At 44.3% G+C, this 18,853-nt stretch overlaps 1 protein-coding gene across 3 annotated transcripts in view; it reads right to left on the reverse strand.

Moving 5' to 3' along the window:
• Positions 1–258: 258 nt before the first annotated feature.
• Positions 259–18,853, reverse strand: part of ZFYVE28 (zinc finger FYVE-type containing 28) — a 249,508-nt gene continuing 230,913 nt past the window's right edge. For all 3 annotated transcript variants that reach the window (XM_075346814.1, XM_075346813.1, XM_075346815.1), the window contains 3 exons: positions 18,786–18,853; positions 16,011–16,114; positions 259–7,335 (listed from right to left, as the gene is read on the reverse strand). The exon at positions 18,786–18,853 is cut by the window's right edge and continues 37 nt beyond it. In XM_075346814.1, coding sequence (XP_075202929.1) covers positions 7,204–7,335; positions 16,011–16,114; positions 18,786–18,853 — 304 coding nt within the window. In that variant the 3' untranslated portion in view covers positions 259–7,203. The remainder of the gene's footprint in view (positions 7,336–16,010; positions 16,115–18,785) is intronic.

The raw sequence follows: 18,853 nt of genomic DNA on the forward strand, positions 1-18,853 counted from the left end.
GCACTTGTATGTGGTATGAAGTTGTACACCGGATTTGTTGCTGAACGTTTGCAGCGGATCGGCATTATATTGCTGAATGTGCAGCTTTTTTTGCTGTATGGAAAGAGGAGGCGACTGCGGTAATGATCAGGCAGCGAATGGTGGTCAGTTTCATAAAATGTCATCCCCCTCGCTGGGACTTTAATACTCCGCAGATTTTGGAACATAAACTCTTACAAATCATGAAAAAGTACAAAGAAATCGAAGATCCAGAAGGTGTAAAGAAATTACCATCATTTTAATCATCTTAAGTTATTACAAGACACAAGTCTCCCTTCGAGGCGAGTCCATATTAGTATTGTGCTTTTCATTACAGAAATCTCAGTATATACATAAGAAACTACTGTACAGCATCTGAGATCAGTAAATAGATATATGGAAAGGTTTTTCTTTTTCGGATTTATTTTGTTTACAAAAACAAAACAAAAAAAAACAACAGGCTGTAAATAAATAAAGTACAATCCATGAAATAACATTGTTCTACATCACAGGAGACGTCGTCTTTCTGCATATCGGATCCGCTGTGCGATCGAAACCAAGCACAAAAATAAACGGCAAGAACTATTGCAACGTGAAGCCTGAGATAGAAGCCTGAATATCTGTCATTGGTGGGACGCCACGGCACATATCGTGCCGGCAGTGCAGCCTCATACACACAGGGGCGGACAGATGGGAGAGACACTCATCCGAGGCTACATTTATGGTAAATTAACGCATTAAGGTGCCCCACAGTCCGGTTGGCACATAAGCAAGAAGCAATTGGTTTTCCACCCAACGTACAGATGGTATATCAAAAGTTTTCTCATCTGTATAAGAAATAAAAAAAACGTTTTTGCTAACAATTACACTCCAATAGTTGGACCTACGTCTGCAAACACTTTTGGCAGGAGCACAAAATCTGTCTATGGGCCTGGTGGACGATTGACGCAATTCAGTACCATTTCTTTGAAGAGTAAACTTTCATTTTTTTTTATTTTTTTTTAAATAATTTTATGAAACTTTTATTTTATAAAGGGGATTGGGCTTCATTCCCGTAAAAAAAAAAATTAAAAAAAAAAATGCATGTGCCTTCCAAATCCCAGATTTCCCCAGTTTATTTGCAGAATGTACTCATTTGGAGTACAGCTGATAGCAGTGATGGGTGAACGCCTGTGTTATTCTCTGAGAGTTCTGCTGATCAGAACAATCTGGTTATCCTCAGGGACGGGACGACTCTACAAAAGTTCTTTGGTCACCTGACAAATGTCAAGGCAAAAGTTGCCATTTAGCCTTAGTGACACATAGGTGTTGAGCTGATAGTCACTGCCAGCATCTGTACTCCAAAGGAATACTTTCTGATATCAATGCAGCCAGTGTCTGGGTGGCAGGGGCCAACTAGTAACATTGACTCTGGATGCCCACAGATCAACTACATGCGAATATTACATGCACAAATTGACCAATATTTCTATATAATAATATTCTGGGTAGATTGTAAAATGAATGATGAGATGCTTCCTTTCTCTGTACATAACAAAACAAGAGTATTCTTCCAACTACTGGTTATCTTAAGGGAAAAAATTGATCTACTTCAAAGTTGGCCAGTCCAAGCCTATAAGTGATGTTCTATTTCGAAAGGGCCCACCGGAGAATTCTCCGGCTCTCCAGTGGGCCAGTCCAAGCGTATAAGTGATGTTCTATTTCAAAAGTGCCCACCAGAAAATTCTCCGATACTTCAGTGGGCCAGTCCAAGCCTATAAGTGATGTTCTATTTCAAAAGTGCCCACCAGAGAATTCTCCGATACTCCAGTGGGCCAGTCCAAGCCTATAAGTGATGTTCTATTTCAAAAGAGCCCAACGGAGAATTCTCCGATACTCTAGTGGGCCAGTCCAAGCCTACACGTGATGTTCTATTTCGAAAGAGCCCAACGGAGAATTCTCCGATACTCTAGTGGGCCAGTCCAAGCCTACACGTGATGTTCTATTTCGAAAGGGCCCACCGGAGAATTCTCTGGCTCTCCGGTGGGCCAGTCCAAGCCTGAATGCAGCTGAAGGTAGGCAGATAGACTGGAAAAATGCAGGGGTTTGAAAGACACTTAAAAGTATTTTTTTCATGGGAATGAAAACAAATTCCATAATAAAGTAATTAGCGAAGTTTCACACTGGACAAATGTATTGAAAAATAAAAGTTTAGTTACTCTTTACGAAGAATTTACCTTCATATATATCTATATAAATCTGATATTCAAAGAGCAACCACATCCAAGACATGAGATGGCGGCTCGCTGACCGTCATCTGGTTGGGTAATATTGCCTGATCTTCCATGAACAGGCACAAGACGTCTACGAAAAGAGAACATTCTGCTCCTCTAAGAGGATTGGCCAAAAAATGGTCCAAAATGGACAATCCTGTTTAAAAGTGGACACCTAAGACCAGAGGAGGGTCTAAGAGGGACAGCGCTTGTCTAGATATCTAGAGATCAAAATTGAAATGCTCCAAAAATTACATGTAAATATTTTTGAAGTCTGGAATGAAGGAGGCTTTGATGTCTTAAGAAAGAACCCAATGTAGCATCAGATGAGTTAATGGCCCAACGAGAGCGATGAAGCTATTTTTTTTTGTATTTTATCTTCGAAGACTAAGAATGCTCCAAATGTCCTGAATATTTTTGTCAGCATCAGGCTAAACAATAGATCAAACGTGACAAAAAAAAAAAAAGTCCAAAAAGGGGTGAGAACAGGGTTCATTTTCATAGCAGCTGTGAAGAAACCGTGGAAGAAGCCCTCCAAGAAAGTGCAATTGTACATCTACAGCACAATACAACAGTGTCCAGTTCAAAGTTCAGTCTACGACCCATTGAGGTCCGTCAATATAATATGGACATTGTATATAAGGTTATTGACGACCCGCAGTGTACAAAAACAAGGGACGGTATACACATAAGGAGCATGGATATCACATCTTTCCACAACATAAGCTACAAGTACACGTCAGGTCCCGGACAGGGATATTCCAGTGTTTAGGACTCTTCCAGTCTTGAGTTTTGGTGCAGCTCTACCAGGAAGAGAGGGCATTAATTTGGGAGTGTAATCTTGTCCTTCTTCCTGCTTACTTTTGCAAATGTGATGTGCAATTATAGTTGGTCGACAATAGTCACAAGTCTGGGAACGTATCAGTAGTTTGGCCAGTCCTGTACTGGCATGTTACGAGGTTGGCCACCGTTGGCCTTACAATTCCAACAAAGATTTATGAATTGTGTGAAGTAAAAATCCAACTTTCGGCCATACAAAGGAGCTTCATATTTACCCAACGACTTACTTACTTGAACCCTATATGTCCAAAGACCCCCTACTGTTCTTCAAATGGCCCTGGAATGAATTGCTTCATAACCAGGGAAGAATATACTATAACTGTCAGTTTCGTAGTTGCTAGTTGAAGTACTTTCTATACTGCCATGTGTCTCAAGCCAGTTCTCCTTGCCACGTCTGGCATAGGCTCCGGCTGCAGCCTAGTGTAGTACCAAAGGGGATGTCAGAAATGACTGTCAAACTTCATGGGAATATTGAGCAGCAATGAGCGTGCACTACCATGCTTGGTACTCATAACGACCAGTTGGATGCTCAGACGGTATAACTCGTGTACCAGAGTATAATGGAAGTCAACGGGGAACATTTTTTCAAAGATCTTCCAGAAAAATACTCGAGTTTCCCCCTGAATTTCATTATACTAGAGTCGAGCCTGTTTGAGTATCCAACTGCCCGTTACAAGTTATTCCCAGCTCCAAGATCTTATCCCAATATGAAGTAGGTGTAATAATATTCGTAAATACCTCTAATTTAGAAATGTAATATAGCTCTCCTGATTAGCTATATTTTTTACCTCATGTGCAGGGCATTGCAGCTTAGGTATTCGTGATTCCGCCCACTCATAGATACAGTTAGGTATTTATGGATACGACCACTAGCAACTAAGCTGCAATGCCCTGAACATGGGGTAAGAGACATAGTTAATCAGGAAAACTATACTACATTTCTAATTGTAGGTATTTGTGAATATTATTACTACACCTACTACATATTGGGGATAGGATCCTGGAGATGGGAATACCCCTTTAAACTAAATGACGTTGAATTCTGATAAAGGCCCAGAATGGTCCCTTTTAGGTCCCAAGAATAACAGGATGCTGGCTCCAGCCTGACTCGGAGGCTCCGGAATCCCTTTTATTTATGTGAATACGGTGATGAGCAGATAACAGGGAAATATTCTGTAAAATTTAGATTTTTTGAAAGGGGATCTGCTACAAGGGAGGGCTGCCAAGGTATTTGTGCAATAACTGTAGCTAGTGGATTTAAAGGGATATTCCAATCAAAAATATTTGCCTATCTACTAGACTGTAAGGGTCAGCTTGGTTGTTTGTGCCATTGTTTGATTGGCGCAGCAGTCCATGCTGCCAAAACCTAGGGGGTCACTTGGCCTAGAGATTAGAGGGAGTCAGTCCACTCACTGATCTGACACTTATTAACTTACAAGTGGATAGGTGATGAAATCTTTTGGCTACAACACCCCTTTAACAGCTGGTCCCATGCAGCGTTATATCTGGGGCATGAAGGGTTTCCTTTATTTTTAAAGAGGGGTAATTGGAAGTTTTCAACTTTTTTTTTTATCTGACTCCTCCCTAATCTGTTTAAAGGATCATGTGACAATGAATTGTCCTGCCCCTGAGGTCCAGCTTCAGTACAACGTACAGCCCAAAAGGCAGGTTTCCCTTTAAAATGCAGTAATAAGCTGTGATGAAAACTTTTAGCTAGAACATCCCTTTAACAGTTGGTCCCATGCCGCATTATAATTGGGGCATGAGGTGGTGCCTTTATTTTCAAACATGGATTATTAGGATAAATTTACATTTGACTTCTCCCAGATCTGATTAAAGGATCATGTGACAATGAATTATCCCACCCCGAGGTACGGATTGAGGTCAAAGTACAGCTCAGAAGGCAGATTTCTTTTTAAAATGCAGTAATAAGCTGTGATGAAAGCTTTTGGTTGGAACACCCCTTTAAGAGCTGGTCCTATGCAACGTTATATTTGGGGCATGATATGTTTCCTTTATTTTTAAAGACTGGTAATTAAGATAAGTTTTCAACTTTTTTTCACTTGACTCCTCCCAGATCTGTTTAAAGGATCATGTGACAGTAAATTGTCCCGCCCCTGAGGTACGAATTGAGGACAACGTACAGCCCAGAAGGCAGGTTTCCCTTTAAGATGCAGTAATAAGCATTAAAAGTAATATTTACTGCCAGCACTGGAAATACAATTTCCGTGGTTAAATAAAAATTACAAAAAAATTTGTTTCCACCCTACAACCGCCAAAAAAATTACAAAAAAGGGATTTGATTCCCATCATGCATCCCACCTTGCAGTGGGAAAAGCATTATCAGGTCTCACCGTCAGCCTGCGCAAAGTGATGCTTTTAAAATAGGCTGCCAAAAGGAGTGGGGGATGGGAAGAGACAACGGCAGTGAGCACAATTCTAGCGCCGTGGTGGTCATTCTTCCCTTTACTCTTTGGCTTAATTAAACAGGCATTCATCAGGATTATAATATAGCTCCCTCTATAGAAGAGTATGGGGATAAACATATAAAGAAGTGTCCAGGTATCGCTCTATAACTCAGGAAAAAAATCTAAGCTGTATTAGGTCTGTAGTGGAAAGTTATTGCTGTAAACTAGGAACGTAAAAAGTCCACACAATCTGTATCGCATGGACTGTAAAGACCCCCCAAAACCCTATAATCTATATTGTCCCACACCATCTTGATTCTGCTAGACAGAGAAGACGACGCAAAGGATATAATGGAAGAGCGGTTGCTCGGGGGCGGGGAGGGTATAATGGAAGAGCGGTTGCTCGGGGGCAGGGAGAATATAATGGAAGAGCGGTTGCTCGGGGGCGGGGAGGGTATAATGGAAGAGCGGTTGCTCGGGGGAGGGGAGGGTATAATGGAAGAGCGGTTGCTCGGGGGAGGGGAGGGTATAATGGAAGAGCGGTTGCTCGGGGCGGGGAGGGTATAATGGAAGAGCGGTTGCTCGGGGGGGGGGAGGGTATAATGGAAGAGCGGTTGCTCGGGGGGGGAGGGTATAATGGAAGAGCGGTTGCTCGGGGGCGGGGAGGGTATAATGGAAGAGCGGTTGCTCGGGGGCAGGGAGGATATAATGGAAGAGCGGTTGCTCGGGGGCGGGGAGGGTATAATGGAAGAGCGGTTGCTCGGGGGCAGGGAGGATATAATGGAAGAGAGGTTGCTCGGGGGGGGGGAGGGTATAATGGAAGAGCGGTTGCTCGGGGGCGGGGAGGGTATAATGGAAGAGCGGTTGCTCGGGGGCAGGGAGGATATAATGGAAGAGCGGTTGCTCGGGGGCGGGGAGGGTATAATGGAAGAGCGGTTGCTCGGGGGCAGGGAGGATATAATGGAAGAGCGGTTGCTCGGGGGCGGGGAGGATATAATGGAAGAGCGGTTGCTCGGGGGAGGGGAGGGTATAATGGAAGAGCGGTTGCTCGGGGGCGGGGAGGGTATAATGGAAGAGCGGTTGCTCGGGGGGGGGGAGGGTATAATGGAAGAGCGGTTGCTCGGGGGCGGGGAGGGTATAATGGAAGAGCGGTTGCTCGGGGGCAGGGAGGATATAATGGAAGAGCGGTTGCTCGGGGGGGGGAGGGTATAATGGAAGAGCGGTTGCTCGGGGGCGGGGAGGGTATAATGGAAGAGCGGTTGCTCGGGGGCAGGGAGGATATAATGGAAGAGCGGTTGCTCGGGGGCAGGGATTCACAGCGAGAAGAAATGCAGCCATGCTTTACAGCAGTGCTGTGACAGATGCTACAATCATAAATGTTTAAGGTAAGCCGTGACGCAGTGACATCCGTGAAGCCATATTCTTCGTAATCTTCATGGCGTTTGCCGTGCCCGTGCCGGAACATATGGAAGACTGTACTGAAGCGGAGAGCCACGCATCTCATCCTTTTTTCTATCTTTTAGCAGCTTGAGAAAAATTAAAGAATAAAAAAAAACAAAAAAAAAAAACAATCAAAACTTTTCTGTACAAATAATAATAAAAGTATAAATTAAAGCCGGCATGCCTCCAAGTCTGTATTCAGTGAAAATTCTTGGCCCGGGTTTCCCCCCGGTGGGATCATGGCATCAAACGACAGCTTTGTCACTGTAGAAGGGAGTGACGTGGAACATGTAACAGTGCGTACAGACACGGACCGGCTTCATCTGCCCGTACCGCGGTAATGGAGCCGAATGGGAAGAGCAGCGAGAACAAAAGATCTGGAAGAGAAGAAAAACATGTTTTTTACTGACACCTTCTTTAACTAGACCGGCAGAGTCTAAAAACATTTTTGGTGTTTATTAAAAAGTGAAAATAGATTTTTGTTAACGTTTGTCATGGAGTGCAGATTAGGTGCAATGGAACAGAGGAAACGCTTTCTGCAAGGCCCTGTTCACATTTGTCATCGGGTCTGTCACAGATTCCACATACAATGCCACTTCTCTTTAGAAAAGAAGGACAACTATACAGAAATAGGAGGACCCCACCTCCAATGGACGGAGGTTCACTTATTAATGCGATAACCCCATTAGCTATACAGGGTGGTCCAAAAGTAGGTGGACATAGGGTTATCAAACATGGTGTAAAGTGAAACTGACTCAGTTGCCCTTAGCAACCAATCAGATTCCACCTTTCATTTTCCAAAGAGTCTGTGAAGAATGAAAAGTGGAATCTGATTGGTTGCTAAGGGCAACTGAGTCACTTTCACTTTACATCATGTTTGATAACCCTATTACACATACTGTCCACCTACTTGCGGACCACTCTGTATATCAAGATAGCATCCTTATCTATCACAAGCATGGGGTCCTTGTGTGAATAAAGTGGTAATGCGCAATCGTAACCTCCGCTCCATTCACTTCTAGGGGAGCAGTTGTATTAATGCATGACCACGGCTTTATTAACTTCTAGGGGAGCAATAGAACACATAAATGAGCACAGCTGCATTCACTTCCAGGGGAGCTGTACAGTGCATGAGTGACGACAGCTCCATTAATTTCTATTGGAGCGGTAATAAACACACATGACCACAGCTCCATTCACTTCTAAGGGAGCGATAGTGCACATGAGACCATAGATCCATTAACTTCTAGGGGAGTTGTAGTGCACATGCACCTGATCACAATGCCATTCACTTCTAGGGAAGCAGAAATACACATGCATACCAGAGCTGCATTCACTTCTAGAGGTGAAGTAGTATGCAGGTATAACCACAGCTCAATTTACTTCTAGGGGAGTGATAGTGCATATACATGACCACAGATCCATTAACTTCTTGGGAGTTGTATTGCAAGTGTGTGAAAACGGTGCCATTCACTTCTATGGGAGCGCTAATAGGCATACATAACCCCAGATTCATTCACTTCTAGGGGAGTGAGTGTGCATGTGTGTGACCACAGCGCCATTCACTTCTAGGAAAGCAGAAATACACAGGCATGCCCACAGCTCCATTCAATTCTAGAATTTTAGGGGAGTAGTAGTGCGCATACGTGACCACAGCTCCATTCATTTTTAGGGGAGCAGTAGTACACATGCGTGACCACAGTTCCATTCACTTCTAGGGTAGCGATAGTGCGCATACATGACCACAGCTCCATTCACTTCTAGGACAGCAGTAGTGTGCATACGTTACCCCAGCTCTATTCACTTATAGGGGAGTAGTACACATGCATGACCACAGCTCCATTGACTTCTAGAGCAGCAAGAGTGCGCATACCTGACCACAGCTCCATTCACTTGTAGGGAAGCAGTAGTACACATACATGACCACAGCTCCATTCACTTCTAGGACAGCAGTAGTGTGCATACGTTACCCCAGCTCTATTCACTTATAGGGGAGTAGTACACATGCGTGACCACAGCTCCATTCACTTCTAGGGTAGCGATAGTGCGCATACATGATCACAGCTCCATTCACTTCTAGGACAGCAGTAGTGTGCATACGTTACCCCAGCTCCATTCACTTATAGGGGACTAGTACACATGCGTGACCACAGCTCCATTCACTTCTAGGGTAGCGATAGTGCGCATACATGATCACAGCTCCATTCACTTCTAGGGGAGCAGTAGTACACATGCATGACCGCAGCTACATTCACTTCTAGAGCAGCAATAGTCTGCATATCTGACCACAGATTCATTCACTTCTAGGGGAGAGATAGTGTACATATGTAACCACAGCTCCATTCACTTTGCATTAATCTGTCACGCTACCCCATGTGTGCTGCACATAAAGGTGCACAGCCAGGTACTCCTGTACACTATGGTGCCGTGTGATGCCAGCTGTAGTGTCCCGGAATCCACAGCCATGTATACCTCCGCAGCACCTCGTACGCCTGCTGCCCCCTATAATCCTGACCTTCCAGTGAGAGGGAAGTGAAAAGACCAGAATATAAATGAGAGTTGATAATAAGGAGCAGAGTGAGCCAACATTTTTTTACAGTCCATTTCTATCAAATCCGCATTTATTTTACAAGCAGAGACATCTCACCGGGGGCCGGTAATTGTGTCATGATTCACTACGTCGGTGAAATATACGTATGAGAGCAGCGCACGGTACACGGGCCTGTGGGATTTATAGCCACTCATTATACAGAGCTGTGACTACAACCTGCATGGGGCAACTCCTGCGCCGTAAACCATTGTCCGGAACCGCCAACTCGGCAACTTTGGCTGTGGAATAAATGTTTAGCACTTTTTTTTTTCAGCTGATAGTAAATTTGTCCATTCTTTGCTTTAGGTGATGATTTTCAGCTATTTTATGTACAAAAGCTTCTAAAAATTTTCTTGGTTTCAGATCAGTTCCCATTGACTTCAAAGGATAATAATGTTGGTTGCAGAGATGCCCAGGTCCATTTAGCATATGCTTTTCCATCGTTTCTACTCCCTCTAATACACCCTGGCTGAAGCGAGCAGAGAAACATGACTCCATCGCCAACAAGATGAGATGATAGCAGCGGGAGAAGAGTGATCTGATCTTGTGCCAGCCAGTGACCAGTTCATTATTTTTCCTTCTCGCCGTTTGCGAATATAAGCAGTAATCAAATAAGATTCTTTGAAATTTCATAGTTGCATATAAAAGTATAATCTCATGGTGCAATTCCTTAAAGGGACAGTCTCAATTATGGAATTTATTCCAATACACAGGATAGGGGAGAACTTTCTGATCACTAGAGGTCTGACCGGCTGAATAATAACAATGCCACTCCTTTCACTCTTAAAGGGAATCTGTCAAGTGAGTTTCTAGTACAATACTAATGTTATCTTTACATGGGCCTTAAGCAGCGCTAACAGGATCAGTAAGTTTTATTGCTGTACCTTGTTCTGTTGTAAGTTTTATTGCTGTACCTTCTCCTGTTATCTTGTTGCAAGTCTTATTGCTGTACCTTCTCCAGTTATCTTGTTGTAAGCTTTATTGCTGTACCTTCTCCTGTTAGCTTGTTGCAAGTTTTATTGCTGTACCTTCTCCTGTTATCTTGTTGTAAGCTTTATTGCTGTACCATCTCCTATTAGCTTGTTGTAAGTTTTATTGCTATACCTTCTCCTGTTATCTTGTTGTAAGCTTTATTGCTGTACCATCTCCTATTAGCTTGTTGTAAGTTTTATTGCTATACCTTCTCCAGTTATCTTGTTGTAAGCTTTATTGCTGTACCTTCTCCTGTTAGCTTGTTGTAAGTTTTATTGCTGTACCTTCTCCTGTTATCTTGTTGTAAGTTTTATTGCTGTACCATCTCCTATTAGCTTGTTGTAAGTTTTATTGCTATACCTTCTCCAGTTATCTTGTTGTAAGTTTTATTGCTGTACCTTCTCCTGTTATCTTGTTGTAAGTTTTATTGCTGTACCATCTCCTATTAGCTTGTTGTAAGTTTTATTGCTATACCTTCTCCCGTTATCTTGTTGTAAGTTTTAGTGCTGTACCTTCTCCTGTTATCTTGTTGTAAGTTTTATTGCTGTACCTTCTCCTGTTATCTTGTTGCAAGCTTTAATGCTGTACCTTCTCCTGTTATCTTGTTGTAAGTTTTATTGCTGTACCTTCTCCTGTTATCTTGTTGTAAGTTTTATTGCTGTACCTTCTCCTGTTATCTTGTTGTAAGTTTTATTGCTGTACCATCTCCTGTTATCTTGTTGTAAGTTTTATTGCTGTACCTTCTCCTGTTATCTTGTTGTAAGTTTTATTGCTGTACCTTCTCCTGTTATCTTGTTGTAAGTTTTATTGCTGTACCTTCTCCTGTTATCTTGTTGTAAGTTTTGTTGCTGTACCTTCTCCTGTTATCTTGTTGTAAGTTTTGTTGCTGTACCATCTCCTATTAGCTTGTTGTAAGTTTTATTGCTGTACCTTCTCCTGTTATCTTGTTGTAAGTTTTATTGCTGTACCATCTCCTGTTATCTTGTTGTAAGTTTTATTGCTGTACCTTCTCCTGTTATCTTGTTGTAAGCTTTATTGCTGTACCTTCTCCTGTTATCTTGTTGTAAGTTTTATTGCTGTATCTTGTTCTGTTATCTTGTTGTAAGTTTTATTGCTGTACCTTCTCCTGTTATCTTGTTGTAAGCTTTATTGCTGTACCTTCTCCTGTTATCTTGTTGTAAGTTTTATTGCTGTATCTTGTTCTGTTATCTTGTTGTAAGTTTTATTGCTGTACCTTCTCCTGTTATCTTGTTGTAAGTTTTATTGCTGTGCCTTCTCCTGTTATCTTGTTGTGAGTTTTGTTGCTGTACCATCTCCTATTAGCTTGTTGTAAGTTTTAGTGCTGTACCTTCTCCTGTTATCTTGTTGTAAGTTTTATTGCTGTACCATCTCCTATTAGCTTGTTGTAAGTTTTATTGCTGTACCTTCTCCTGTTATCTTGTTGTAAGTTTTATTGCTGTACCTTCTCCTGTTATCTTGTTGTAAGTTTTGTTGCTGTACCATCTCCTATTAGCTTGCTGTAAGTTTTATTGCTGTACCTTCTCCTGTTATCTTGTTGTAGGCTCTGGAGAATTTAGTGTGACAGTATATACAAACTGCATATGCTCTGCTCCCCCCGCCCATCTCTCAGTGCTGGCATTAGTGATAGTAAATCTGAACTGAATTTACACTGCTGCCTCCCACCTTTCAGCAGTGATCATGGGAGCAGTGCATATGCAAATTGTATGTACATATACTTGACTAGCCGTCATGAGACACTGAATTCCCAAGAGTGTACAGCAAGATAACAGGAGAAGTTAAAGCAATAAAAGCTACTGATCCTAAAAGGTCTGTTTAAACCCTATTAAAAGAGAACATTAGTATTGTACCGTATTTTTCGGACTATAGGACGCACTGTTTTCTCCCCAAATGTTGGGGGAAAGTCGGGGGTGCGTCTTATAGTCTGAATGAAGGGCTGCGGGGAATGAGGGTGCTGCGGTGGAGCGGGTCATTGGGGGCACGAGCAGGCTGCAGCAGCGCCTGCCGTGACCACGTGGGCCCGCTAATTACATATGCATGCCCATCCTCCCGCCCATCTCTCAGCGCTGAAGCCGGCGCTGACAGGTGAGCGGGATGATGGGTGGGGGATGCGCGCATAATAAACAGCCTGCCCGCATGATCACCCCTGGCAACTACAGCCTGGAGTGATCATGTGCGGCTGTATTCACGGCTCCCTGCACATCATCAGCGCGGGGTGCAGTGAATCAGTGTACTCAACCTTCCCCTGCAGCACCGCGATGTCCTCCTTTCTGCTGGCCGCGCTGTGTGGAGACTTGCGGTGCTCACAGCGATGATGTCATTGCTGTGCGCACGTGTCCACACAGCCGCATCGGCACAGGAGGACATCGCGATACTGTAGGGATCGTGGCCGGCTCCACACAGTGCTGCCGGCACAGACGGAGGAGGAGCGATGCTGCGTGGAGCGAGGAAAGGTGAATATAAATGGTTTTTTTTGTGCGTGTCACAGGATCCAGGGCATATAGCAGGATAGGGGTATATGAGCAGGATGATGGCGTATAGAGCAGGATGATGGCGTATATAGCAGGATGATGGCGTATATAGCAGGATGATGGCGTATATAGCAGGATGATGGCGTATATAGCAGGATGATGGCGTATATAGCAGGATGATGGCATATAGCAGGATGATGGCATATAGCAGGATGATGGCATATAGCAGGATGGGGGTATATTACAGGATGGGAGCACATACCAGGATGGGGGTATATAGCAGGATACAGCCATATGCCAGGATGGGGTATATAGCAGGATGTGGCCATATACCAGGATGAGGTATATAGCAGGATGGGAGTACATACCAGGATGGCAGTATATAGCAAGATGGGGCTATACCAGGATGAGGGACATATATATCTATACAAGACAGGAGGATCATTACCAGGATGGGGTACCTTAGTAGAGAACTTGGAGACATTACCCCCATAACAGTGTCAGCAGCAGATCCTCGCCCCATAACAGTGTGTCATGACCACATTTTTTGATTAAAATTTTATTTTCCTATTTTCCTTCTCTAAAACCAGGGTGCGTCTTATGGTCTGGAGCGTCTTATGGTCCGAAAAATACGGTACTAGAAAATCATCTGACAAATTCCCTTTGATGAGAGAGCAGGAGATGTATTTACTATATGAGCGTTCTGTAAGCAATATGGACAGCTCAGGGCAGCAGGAACAGTCTCCAAATGGTAATCTGGTAAATGTTACATTCCCATCTATTAGTAGTCACTATTCCTTAGACAACTGCCTACACTGCCTAAAAGTATGTTCACACTACAGTTTTTTTACTAGCATTTTTAAGTGGCTCAGCTCCTCAAAAATGCCAGAAAAAAAGTAGATTTAATTACACACCGTAAAACCTATGTCTTGTAGTTTTCATTGGGGGACACAAAACTATGGGATAGTCTGCTGCCACCTGGAGGCTGACCCAATTATTCCATCTAAATAATATTGGCTCCTCCCAGCAGACTATACCTTGCATAACGGAGTCAGGATTCCTCAGTTTTGTGAGGAAAAAGGAGAAATAAAGGAAATTGAATTAAGAAAAGAGAAAATATAACCATTTGCCAAACTGGGCAACCAAGGCAGGGAGCTGCGTGCCCCAATGAAGACAACGAGAAACAGATCTTACGGTGAGTACTAAAATCTACTTTTCTCGTTGGTCTGACTGGGGGACACAGAACCATGGGACGTCCTAAAGCTGTCCCCAGGGAGCAAAAAATTAAATATTGGACGGTTATCAGCTAACTTTAAGCTCCAACTCAAGAAGAAATCTGGCAATTGCCGCCCACAGTATCTTCCTACAAAGGCTTGTATCTGCCGAGACAAAAGTATGGACTCAAAATGTATGCACTGACACCCAAGTTGTTGATTTACAGAGCTGCAACGCTGATGCTGATGATGTACTGCCCAGGAGGCTCCACAGCCGGCGTAGAGGGGGCTCTAACCCTTAATGGAGCCTCCCTTGCCTCAGCACCATAGGCCTGGATAATCTCTCCACCCCGGTACCCTACTACCAACTGTGTAAAGGTACAAATGGTCCGGCCACACCAGCGGGAGAGGATATGGACTGAACAATTATTTACAGCCTATACTCTCCAGCCGAGCACATGGACTGAACAATTACAGCCTGTACTCTCCAGCCACACCGTTTGGAGAGGATATGGACTGAACAATTACAGCCTGTATTCTCCAGCCGAGGACATGGACTGAACAATTAATTACAGCCTGTACTCTCCAGCCACACTGATGAGAGAGGATATGGACTGAAGAATTTACAGCCTATACTCTCCAGCCAAGGATATGGACTGAACAATTACAGCCTGTACCCTCCAGCCGAGGATATGGACTGAACAATTACAGCCTGTACTCTCCAGCCGAGGATATGGACTGAACAATTACAGCCTGTACTCTCCAGCCGAGGATATGGACTGAACAATTACAGCCTGTACTCTCCAGCCGAGGATATGGACTGAACAATTACAGCCTGTACTCTCCAGCCGAGGATATGGACTGAACAATTACAGCCTGTACTCTCCAGCCAAGGATATGGACTGAACAATTACAGCCTGTACTCTCCAGCCGAGGATAGGGACTGAACAATTACAGCCTGTACTCTCCAGCCGAGGATATGGACTGAACAATTACAGCCTGTACTCTCCAGCCACACCAATGGGAGAGGATACGGTCTGAACAATTACAGCCTATTCTCTCCGGCCACACCGATGGGTGAGGATACGGACTGAACAATTACAGCCTGTACTCTCCGTCACTATAAGGGTGAAACAGGGAGCACAATTACACTCCCCATAAGATACAAATCTGGAAAACAAAAAGCAAAAGTAAGGTTAGTGCCTATCCTCCGTCAGGTCTGGGACAGGCCTTGCCTCCAGCTGACACTACTAGGACCTGAGGAAGCCTGACTCCAACAGGTGAGGTATAGTCTGCTGCGCAGGAGTTTTATATGAATGCAATAATCGTGTCAGCCTCCAGGTGGCAGCAGACCATCCCATAGTTCTGTGTCCCCCAATAAGACAAATAAGAAAAATCGCTTACAAAATGCTCAAAAGAATCTTTCTGCTCCTTTTTATGGAAAATAACTTTCTCTTCATATGTTTAGGCTGTGGAGCGTCTTTACGGTTTTCAAAAACGTCTGGTTGGAGAAAGCAAGTGGCGGCTCTCGATGGAAACCGCTCAAGCCTGGCGATATCCAATAAAAAAACTGCAAAAAAACAATTCTTGAACATAAAAACTTTGCAAAAAAACATTTCAGGAAATTGAAAACGTCTACAAAAAGTTGTCCAAAGACGTCGTCTCCTATATTGGATTCCACTAGAAAGCTTTGAAGTTTTTGACCACCGGATAGAAAAACCTCTGTGTGAACAAGGCCTTACACATGCCATCGGCTAATCCGCCGAAGAACTTTGACAATCACTTACTTTGCCGCAGCTGCGACAGTGGTGTTTCCTGCGGATGACTGTAAACGGAGCCTTACACGCCGTGCACAGACTGCAGACTTCATCCGGTACCCAGTCAGGAGGATCTGAAGAGCACAGATTTATAAAACAGTCTTAATAATGAAAAAAAATCTGCTACCGTTTTGTGTTCACAGCTCCTATGCAGACCTAGGTAAACGTCCAAAAGGATTTGATTGTACAATTTTTTTTGTATAGCTTTAATACAGACTATTGTTATCAAACTTAAAAAGAAAGGGATCAATTAACATAGGGATTTGCATGTGAGTCCATAGCCTTTACATGCTTCAATAAATCATATAATTCATTGTTTTATGTACTTAAAGGGGACCCGTCACCAGGTCAAAAGTGACCAGATTTTTTATCTTCCTCCATTCCTGCTGCTCTCCTGTGTAATACCTTTTTGTTTTTTCCTAAATCCGCCATACGGTTCCAGAGATAGGAGCAGTTTTATAACATGCTAATCTTAATGGGGGCGTGGCTTAGAGTGATAACGCTGAGGAGCCTAAAGTCACACCCAGGAGGATCCTGTAAGCCACTCCCACTAAATAAAAAGTCTCATATCTCTGAAACCGTATGGCAGATTTGTAAAAAACAAAAAACGTCATACTCAGGGGAGCAGGGGCCATAATAATAAAATCAAAAACTGTCCCGCTTTAGTCTGGTGACAAGTCCTCTTTAAAGAAATGCTAATGTTTTGTTTCAGATGGCTACAAAAAAACGCAGCATTATTATTTACCACCTTTAAACAGCAATTTTGATATGGGTACGTACAACAAACACAGGACACATATCAGACATCTGTTTCCAGGAACACTGGGCGACTTCAAATATGGCTGCTACAAAGTCCCACAAGGTGTCATCCATCTTTCAAGAACTGCAAATTCATTCACCCACATAGCAATAATGGAGTAATACATGTATCTTAGCAAAATTAATGGGAAGCGGAGTAAAAAAAAAAAGGTATATTAGTTGTCGCCCACATTTCCCTAAAGCAGCGGAGGGCTCAGGAAGTTATTTTCTATTTTAGGGGAAATGTGTATTGGGCACATGGACTCTCCATTATGGGGCATAGCAGGGATTTAATATCTTAAAAGGTGCTCGCTCATGATAGACAACCCCTTTAAAGATGACCCTGCCCCTTCTCCCCCCAACATCAGAGTGGAGTATTCTTCTCTGAAGTCATCTTGTCGCTGGCAGAAGGGGTCACATGTTCAGATTTATAAATATAAACCATATTGCAGTAATGCAGCACAAGAATCATACATCTGCTCCATCCTTACTGCATGCACGGTGCTGGAGCATCCTTTGTGATTTTGCTTGTGTGCCGCCCCCGCATCAGAAGCCGGGCTGCTTGGATCCGGAGTGGCTCGAGGGGGCGTCCGGACCCGGGGGTCGTGCGGCCACTCAAATGAAGGGGTTATTTACAGGGGATTGTGTTTAGAGTTTGTGATGCCACCCGTGGTATGTGGTAATGTGGAGTACCACCGCTGCAGTTGGGAGTACTCGGGGCGATGGAATGGGGCAGCCAGGTGTTAGAACCCTCCACGGGTAGGGGGGATGCCCCGGGACTCGGTGATGGTGTTTGGTGAGTGCCATGGGGAGTGAAGGGGTCACTTGCGTACTCACTCAGTCCAGTAAACTGACACCGACAACCGGATAAACTAAAGTTCTGGATACCGCTGCTGCATAGGGGAGCTACTTCGGGTCCCGTCCCTGATGGTGCTGCCTGGTGATCCGTGACCTGCCTCCTGGCACTAAGTTCACTTCTCTGTTGGTCCCGGTAGTATGGAACTAGTTGGGACCCGCTCCTTAGTGTGGATAACTGTGGGAGCTTGGTCTCAGGGTTCACGCTTGGGATTTCCTGGACCGTTTAAGTGGAAAGTCCTATCCCCCTCGTTGTGCTAGTACCCTGATTTTGGAGCCGGTGTAGAGCGGATCTTGAAGGCTCCGTTCTCGTCGGGTAAATTGGCAGGTTGCCTGAAGCTACTCCCTGACCTAGGGTCCACGTACCCAGTCGTCCCCTGGTCCCAGCCCTGTGATGGTACAAGGCCGCCGGCTGTCCTCCTTGACAGTTCCTTGCCCCTTGTCACGATCCCCTGCAACCGGGGGTCCAGACCACCGTCTGCTACCTAGGTGTCTCCAAGGAGCCCGGCTCCTGACGACCTCTCTCCTTCACCTCCAACACTACTCTCACCTACTTCTGACACTCCTGACCTCTCCTTAACCAACCCCCCAAGTGGGCGATCCTATTCCACTCTGGCCGTCCACTGGTGTGTCTGGTGGGTGTGGTGCAGAGTGTTCCTAGGACTTTATTCAGCTGATGTTGGCAACTCCATGTAGTTGGGGGACCCACAACCAAGGAGGAGGTGGATATTGCACGAAGGACAGACTACGCAATACCCTGTGACGACCCGATAGTCCAGCGGCGTCACACTTGTTTTACCTGTGCTGGATTCATTTTACTCATCAGGTTCTTATTCCATAAGGTGTGTAAGACTGACATCACCTGGAGGTAAAGAAGTGCATCCTAGAGGGTCTAACCATGCAGTAAGGAAATATGTACAACAGGGTCACCGCCTGCAGCTGCTAAGAAGAGGCTGGAACCACGCTCCTGGCACCAGGATATGTGGACCTGCACAGGACTCCCTAAGAACTGCCCTCTGTTAATTATTTGTATTGTAGATACGGATACTCAGGACAATATTGCAAGAGAACGCACAATACATCTGCACATACCTTCAAAGTCCCCGTCCCGAGCCTTGGCAGCCAGCTCTGAAGAGGAGATGGTCTCCTGGCAGAGAGCA

The sequence above is a fragment of the Anomaloglossus baeobatrachus genome, chromosome 1, assembly GCF_048569485.1.
Source record: "Anomaloglossus baeobatrachus isolate aAnoBae1 chromosome 1, aAnoBae1.hap1, whole genome shotgun sequence".
NCBI classification, from domain to species: Eukaryota; Metazoa; Chordata; class Amphibia; order Anura; family Aromobatidae; genus Anomaloglossus; species Anomaloglossus baeobatrachus.